General features: G+C 36.7%; 1 protein-coding gene across 1 annotated transcript; it reads left to right on the top strand.

Annotated features, from left to right (window-relative positions):
- Nucleotides 1-5,635: 5,635 nt before the first annotated feature.
- Nucleotides 5,636-7,386, top strand: LOC104239549 (GRAS family protein RAM1-like). The gene has a single exon (XM_009794206.2). It carries the CDS (start codon nt 5,690-5,692, stop codon nt 7,085-7,087), a length of 1,398 nt encoding a protein of 465 aa, XP_009792508.1. The 5' UTR covers nt 5,636-5,689; the 3' UTR covers nt 7,088-7,386.
- The last annotated feature ends 712 nt before the right edge of the window (nt 7,387-8,098 follow it).

Genomic DNA, 8,098 nt, shown 5'->3' on the forward strand with positions numbered 1-8,098 from the left:
TCCAATGCTGGCTTGGGCAAAGAATTTTGGGCTGAGGCAATTACATATGCATGCCACCTCATTAATCGCTTACCATCTGCTGCTATTGATGGCAAGACACCATTTGAAAAATGGTATGGAAAACCTGCTGTAGATTATAACTCTTTGCACGTGTTTGGCTCAACTGCATATTATCATGTGACGGAGTCAAAATTGGATCCAAGGGCAAAGAAGGCTATTTTTATGGGAATTACTTCTGGAGTCAAAGGATATCGCTTATGGTGTCCTATGACAAAGAAAGTAATATTCAGCAGGGATGTTACCTTTGATGAATCTGCTATGGTAAATAAGGTAACAGAAGATACCAAACAAAATGAAGGTGCTTCTAAGCAGGTGGAGTTTGAGGGAAAATTTATTTTTCCTACACAAGAAGCAGAGGAGGAAACAAATGAAGATTACCCTCTGGAAGGAGAGCCAGTAGAGGAGATTCCAACTCAGGAACCTCAACAACAACTTGAATCAATAGCAACCAGCAGGCCAAAAAGAACAATAACGAAACCTGTTCGTCTCATAGAGACGGTTGCTTGTGCAACCTCAATTGTAGCTGATGATGTTCCTACTACTTATAAAGACGCTGTCCAAAGTTCAGAAGAAGATAAGTGGAGGATTGCCATGAATGATGAAATACAGTCCCTTCATCAGAATCATACATGGAGATTGGCCAATCTCCCGAAGGGAAAGAAAGCAATTGGGTGCAAATGGGTATTTGCAAAGAAGGAAGGATTTCCTAACCAAGTAGATGTTCGCTACAAAGCAAGATTGGTGGCCAAAGGATATGCTCAAAAGGAGGGAATTGATTACAATGAAGTGTTTTCTCCAGTTGTAAAACATTCCTCCATTAGAATTATGTTGGCTTTGGTAGCACAATTGGATTTGGAACTAGTTCAGATGGATGTAAAAACTGCGTTTTTACATGGAAACTTGGAGGAGGAAATCTACATGACTCAGCCAGAAGGATTCAAAGTTGCTGGAAAAGAAAATATGGTGTGCAAACTTGAAAAATCGTTGTACGGATTGAAACAATCTTCTAGACAATGGTACAAGCGATTTGACGAGTTTATGTTGCGGCAAGGGTACAAGAGAAGCAAATACGATCATTGTGTGTATTTGCACAAGCTTAAAGATGGTTCTTTTGTATATCTTCTCCTATATGTTGATGATATGTTGATAGCTTCCAAGAATTCGGAAGAAATTGATAAGTTGAAGATTCAACTGAAGAAGGAGTTCGAGATGAAGGATTTGGGTGAGGCAAAGAAAATTCTTGGCATGGAGATAATTAGAGATAGACGTTCAAAGAAACTCTGTTTATCTCAAAAGGAATATTTGAAGAGAGTACTTCAACGTTTTGGCATAGATGACAAGACTAAGCCAGTTAGTACTCCACTTGCTTCCCATTTTAAGCTAAGTACTACTATGTCGCCAATGGATGAAGCTGAACGAGAGTATATGTCAAAGGTACCATACGCAAATGTTGTTGGTAGCTTGATGTATGCAATGGTTTGCACAAGGCCTGACATTTCACAAGCTGTTGGAGTTATTAGCAGATATATGCACAATCCAGGGAAGGAGCATTGGCAAGCTGTGAAGTGGATTCTACGGTATATTCATAATACTGTAGATGTCGGGTTAGTTTTTGAGCAGGAAGACAATCAGTCTGTAGTTGGATATTGTGACTCAGATTTTGCGGGTGATATGGACAAACGAAGATCAACTACTGGTTATGTGTTTACTTTTGCAAAGGCACCAGTTAGTTGGAAGTCTACTTTGCAGTCAACAGTTGCTTTGTCTACAACAGAGGCAGAGTACATGGCTATTACAGATGCTGTGAAAGAGGCAATTTGGCTTCAAGGATTGCTAAAGGAGCTTGGTGTTGAACAAAAAGGTATCACAATTTTTTGTGATAGTCAAAGTGCTATTCAATTAGCGAAGAACCAAGTTTATCATGCAAGGACGAAGCACATTGATGTTCGGTATCATTTCGTACGAGAAATCATAGAAGAAGGTGGAGTCACGGTGAAGAAAATTCATACTACAGAGAATCCTGCTGATATGCTGACAAAAGTGGTGACTGCGGTCAAGTTTCAACATTGTTTGGATTTGATCAACATTGTTGAACACTGAAGATTGAAGATGAAGACACAACCAAAATTTGTTATTGAGAGAAGATTGAAGATGTGGAATTTTGCCAAGGTGGAGATTTGTGGAATTTGGCAAAGTCCCACATCGGTGGGATAGCCATTTTGGTTGTGAAATTTTCCCTATAAAAGAAGGCCTAATGTTTAGGATTTAAATACACCTCTCATTTGCCTTCTCATCTGTTTAAGGCATTTGTATCTTCTCTCTTTAGTATTATTTCACTTGTATATTTGGAGTGGAATAAAATATTGGTTGTGTCCGAGGAGTAGGCAAAATTAGCCAAACCTCGTAAATTCTGGTGTTCTCTTTATTGTTGCTTTATTGTCTTATTTATTTATTATTTGGTGGTTGTCATAATTTTGGTATAGTAGTTGTGACTTATTCATACTATATACATTTGGCTTCCGCAACACCCCCAACCCACCCCACCTTGGGGATTCACCCATCACCATGGAGCAGACAACCACGACCCACTCCTACTGCCCTTGTAGGGTCGAGCATGCAACTCCCTTTGTTCCAAGAAACCATACCCTTAATCCGAACACACTTCCAGCAAAACCAGGCAGTCCACAATGTAAACAACCGCTCCAATCCAATACCACACACAAACCAAATGCAAACAGCAGCTGCCCACAACACAGCTATAGTGGCGGCACCAAACAATCCCCATGCACTTGCTCAAACACCGACGGAAGAGGGGGAAGACGAGGAAGGATCATTGACAGCAAGACGAGTGGAGTACGGCATGATAAGGGACCCAAAGACGCTGATGTTCAAGGAAAGAAGAGAAAAAAGATACATCTTACGTTGCCCGCACGACTTGAGGAAATTCTCGATTAATATAAGAATTCTTCAAAGCCCCCCGGGAATCTACAAGTATGGGACAGTAATAATCCTAACCCTATACGAGCACCACTGGATGAATCAAGACAATATGGCATGGGGGAGTCCACACCAAGAGACTCCACGGCAGGCACAGGTAGAGACGTCCTAAACCCTAAATAGATCGATGAGTGTTATAATCTGGAATTGCAGGGGAGCGGGTAATGAGGAGTTCAGGAGGATATTTAGATCAATGTTAGACTATAACAGACCCTTTTTGGTGGCCCTACTGGAAACAAAATTAGCGCAACACCAAGCTCTAATGGTGGACTTTGGGTTCACAAAAATGACTCAAGTAGCAGCTCAGGGCAACTCAGGTGGAATGATTATGATGTGGAATGAAGCAGAGGTGACAGTAGATCAAGTAGCAAGCACTGAGCAGGAAATCCACGCCATGGTAAAGATGGATGCTTACTAGAGCAGGCGAGCCTCAGGTCACTCACGTCTTCAGAGAAGGGAATGGAGTGGCTGGCGCTATGGCAAAACATGGAAGCAAATCGAACTTTTTTGGAAATCCTATGTTGTTTCTCCCCGCCCCCTTTTGCTGTTTCTACTTTTGAACTGGACAAGCTAGGAACTTTGTGTCCTAGAAAAGTTCCAATTTATAATAACTCTTAAAACAGGGAGGAATAAATATCTTCATTTCCAAAAAAAAAAAATATTTCAACCTACGACCTCTATCAAATTGATGGCTTGCAGTTTGCTGGCTATATTCACTACTAAGAGTACTTATTTTAGTCATAGTGAAATTTTCGGACAAAATTTCTCTTTCATTATTGGCAATAAATATAATGTTGTTGGTATTCGGAATATAGAGTTACATATGATTTCAGGATGAATAATCTTTATTATATATATGAGCATACATTTATTCAATTTTTTCCTACACTTGCGTTCTAATTGAATTGTGGTGCAGTCAAACAAATGCAACTCTCCAAATTCTGTCACTTGTATTACATTATTTTCGTTGCTGTTGATGTTTGTACTAATGTTATTATTGTTGTTTATAATACCTTCAACCTTGTTAAATTCATAAAAAACATTCTCTAATTTCCCTATGAAATAGAACTCCGGCTGCCCTTTTGTTTTAAACCCCTCCCTAATTAAGAGGATCCATAGTGTTTTCACACTTCCATTTCAATAAGACTCGAACCCACAACTTAACTGTCGTGGGTAGAGGTGCTTTTACCAACTGAGCAAGCCTCACTTATCACTTCGGATGCCGTTCAATTGCAGTTTTGAACTCTAAATTCAATAGATCAAAAGTTCCTTCGTTCGCACCTCGAAAGGGCTATGATACTCTTATTCGACGAAAAAATAATAGATTATTCAAAAACTGAATACGTGTCACATAAAATTATTGCCTACACTATGTCACATAAAATACGTGCGTACATCCTTTTATATTAATATGATATCTGTGTAGAGACATTAGATTAAGACTAGGCAGAATATTGTTCAAAGAATCTACGTGTGGATTAGGACAAAAATTATAATCTGATTAAGCTATACGATATAATCGACAAAAACACCAGCCTCATCAAGCCGTCATTATTATATCATAATGAATTTTATCTGCCAAAGTTTCTTTTTCCCCTTCATTAGTTTTAGACTTTCAGCAACCATACATATTGAACTTTCAATTTGACTTCACACAAAATTTGAATAGAACACTTCACAAAAAAATAAAAAAATAAAAAGATAGATATTTTTGTTGTTTTCTGAAACGCAGTCGCCCCTCGCATTTCACAAGAATTATAGAATAAGAAAAGTTGCAATAAAATGGAATCTAGGAATATATTAATAAAATTGACAGATAAGGACAACTTAATTTAATGTGGACTTCAACTAATATCTTAGACTATATGATAAGATTAATTAACGTGGGATAAGGCCAAAAAAGCAGTTCTTAATTGTCCATAAAAATGGAAAACCTATTAAGGCATTTGGTAGAAAGCATCTAGAAGGAGGAGGAAATGTGTCTTGTTGTTACACCAAAGACTTGTCTTTATGAGGACGGTAGGTTTGATATATAATTTTTTCACTTGTTTTTGTCTCTTTCAAGTTGGCATTTGTTTGCTTTCCGAACAACCAAAAGTAAGCAAAACACAAAAATTAAAACATCACTATATATATGATACACAAGTGTGGGGAATGGATAATATCTCTCAAACTTTCAATAGATTCAAATATGAGGGGGGAAAATCCGTAGTAGGATGCATTTTTATTGGCTTTATATAATACGAATTCAGATTAATCGGATCAGTAATTCCGAATATCAAATAATTAAAGAAAATAAAATATAGCATAATATGAAGGAAAAAACAAATAAGTTTGGACTTGACATTGAACACTTTATTTTTCTAACAAAAAGATACCCTTCAATCCTTCGTATTAATTAAAAAAAAAAAAAGATTATTACAATCGAATACTCTTTATATAACAGCCCCTTGTCCTACAACTCTTTTCACAAAATGACAAGAAAGAATTTTCCAAGATAATTTAATCCCCATTATCTTACATTTTCCCCTTATATAAAGCTGCCTTTTGGTCCTCCCATAAAACGGCCCCTCTCTCTACACTTTTCATCTTCCTCTTAATTAGTTCATCTCTTATCAATATACAAATAAAGATGGGAGATATTGTTGATCAAGAAGAAGAGTTGTTGTGCCTTAGACTTGCTATAGTAACAAATTCATGTTGTGAGAGGAAAAAGATCAAGAAGAGAAAGAGGAAGGAATTAGCTTTCATCAACACTTGGGATTTAAATGAAAGTAATTATTGTGAAGGAAAAATATTTAGGCTTTTGGAGTTAAGAGAATCCATGCTAAAAATAGATGTAAAGAAAAAAGCTAGTGTGGTTGAAGATGGAAAAGGCCTTCATCTAATCCATTCATTGCTTATTTCTGCCACAGCAGTTGATGAAAATAGCTTTGATTCAGCTGTAGAAAATCTTCATGAATTATACCAAAATGTTTCCTTACTTGGAGATTCTGTCCAAAGGGTTGCTGCCTATTTTGCTGATGGATTAATAGCGAGGTTATTAACGCGAAATTCGCCTTTTTATGACATGATAATGAAGCTTCCTACACAAGAAGAAGAGTTCTTGGCTTTCACTGAATTCTACAAGGTCTCTCCTTTTTATCAATTTGCTCATTTCACATCTAACCAAGCCATTCTTGAAGCATTTGAAAAAGAAGAAAAAACCAACAATGGACTCTTGCATGTTATTGACTTTGACATATCCTATGGATTTCAATGGCCTTCTCTTATTCAATCTCTCTCTGAAAATGCAGCCACACCTAATAGAATCTCTCTCAAGATCACTGGCTACGGAAAAACAATCGATGAATTGAGAGAAACCGAGACAAGGCTTGTCAGTTTTGCAAAGGGTTTTCGAAATTTATCTTTTGAGTTTCAAGGGGTTTTAAGTGGATCTAAACTTAGTAACCTAATAAAAAGGAAGAATGAAACATTAGCTATAAATTTGATCTTTCATTTGAACTCATTAAGCAGTTATTCCAAGGTTTCCCACACGTTGAAAGAAGTCCATAATCTTTGCCCTTCAATTGTCACCATAGTGGAACAAGAAGGATGCAAAAGCCCTCAAAATTTCTTGCCAAGATTCATGGAGTCATTGCATTATTTTGCAGCCATGTTTGACTCATTGGATGATTGCTTACCAATTGATAGTATTGAAAGATTGAGCATTGAAAAAAACCTTCTTGGAAAAGAGATCAAGAATGTGTTGAACTATGAAAAAAATAACAATTTCTTATCAAGATATGAGCAAATGGAGACATGGAAAGGAAGAATGGAAAGCCATGGATTTTTAGGACTTCCATTAAGTTCTAAGAATATAATGCAAGCAAAGTTGCTTTTGAAAATCAGAAGTCATTCTTCCCCAATACAACTTGATGGAGGAAATGGAGGGTTTATGATATTTGAAACGGAAGATCCAAGAGCTATTTCTCTAGCATGGCAAGATTGGTCTATTGTAACTGCATCTGCATGGCATTGTGTACTGTAGAAACTATTCTAACATTAGTATTCAATTTTTTTTCCTTCACTGTGAAAAAATATATTGGAACTTCCTATATATATATATATATATGGAGACACTTAAGTTGCCATGACTTTTTATTTAGACACCTCAAGTAAACTTTTTTCCGATTGAACACCAGTAGTAGTAGATCCAAAGTGTACCAATCAGACATATTTCGCTAACAATAATATGATTGATAGCGTGAATTGCACCATATAAAATGTTCTTTGCCTTGAATCTTGATGTTTCTAATATAAAGATTGTGCTAAGTTTACCACTTTTAATTAGCTACCAACTTGGAAATTTGATTATGTGCATAAGATAATATATATGGTGAATAATAAGAACAAGAGAACAATACTTTTTATAACACTCAAAATTTGAAAATAATTTCCTGTAAAGCATATCTCAGATCACAATATGATCATTGATCATCAACAAATGGCCTGTGATTTTTGTTGAATTGTGTTACCTCATTTAAAAATTTAAGTTTTTTTTTTGTTTGTAGGCGAGATATTATTATTATGCAGGAAATTAAAGAGAGTTAGTACAGTCCCAGACTGATTTTAATGAAACAGTCCCTAGTAACTCTTTGCGAAAAGTAGAGAAAGCAAATAAAGGTGATTCACTCCAGAAGTGGTCTTCATACTCAACGTTAGTATGTGAGTTACAGCTGCTCCCAAACTGTGGTACTGTGTGCGCCACTTGATGTCCTTCACGGTAGACATGCCTAACATCCGGGTGGCCCAATGCGTCGACCAGGAACCTGCAATCATGGAGAAAATTAGCATTAGCTTTGTTGTGAAAGTTATCTTGTAATAGGTAGAGTAATACCTGGCAATCTGTTTCCACTATAATTGGTATTTGATTTTTTATGAAAGGAAGTTCCAATCCATTTAGTAGGGCAAGAATTTCTCCTTGGATGGGTGATGAGGCCATTATGTGACAGGAGAATCCATCAATCCATTTTCCTTCGGAATCTCTGATGATTCCACC

The sequence above is a fragment of the Nicotiana sylvestris genome, chromosome 4 (genome assembly GCF_000393655.2).
Source record: "Nicotiana sylvestris chromosome 4, ASM39365v2, whole genome shotgun sequence".
Lineage (NCBI taxonomy): Eukaryota > Viridiplantae > Streptophyta > Magnoliopsida > Solanales > Solanaceae > Nicotiana > Nicotiana sylvestris.